The sequence below is a fragment of the Terrapene carolina genome, unplaced genomic scaffold, assembly GCF_002925995.2.
Source record: "Terrapene carolina triunguis isolate 2854851 unplaced genomic scaffold, T_m_triunguis-2.0 Scaffold517, whole genome shotgun sequence".
NCBI classification, from domain to species: Eukaryota; Metazoa; Chordata; order Testudines; family Emydidae; genus Terrapene; species Terrapene triunguis.
Genome location: NW_020664868.1, coordinates 4,686,532 through 4,686,791, shown reverse-complemented (window position 1 = coordinate 4,686,791; position 260 = coordinate 4,686,532). Strand labels below are relative to the sequence as shown.

At 73.1% G+C, this 260-nt stretch overlaps 1 protein-coding gene across 1 annotated transcript in view; it reads right to left on the bottom strand.

Annotated features, from left to right (window-relative positions):
* Positions 1-2: 2 nt before the first annotated feature.
* Positions 3-260, bottom strand: part of EML2 (EMAP like 2) — a gene marked incomplete at its 3' end in the record, with an annotated part of 28,442 nt that continues 28,184 nt past the window's right edge. The window contains exon 20 of the mRNA XM_026658795.2: positions 3-83. Coding sequence (XP_026514580.1) covers positions 3-83 — 81 coding nt within the window. The remainder of the gene's footprint in view (positions 84-260) is intronic.

Genomic DNA, 260 nt, shown 5'->3' with positions numbered 1-260 from the left:
GTGGAGAGCAGCAGGCTGTCGTCGGGCAGGAAGGCAACGTTGGTCACGTGGCTGCTGTGCCCGCCGGCCGCGTGGCTCGGGGCCTGCCAAGGAGACGGGCGGGGTCAGGGCTGGGAACCTGCGGCAGCCGGGGCCATGGCTGGGGGGGCCCACGGGCGCCAGAGGGGCTGGGTTGGAGGGGAGGGCAGGGAACGACCCAGAGGAGACTCAGCCTGGAGAAGGGGCCCCCACAGCTAGGGGCAGTGAGAGATGGGGGGGGG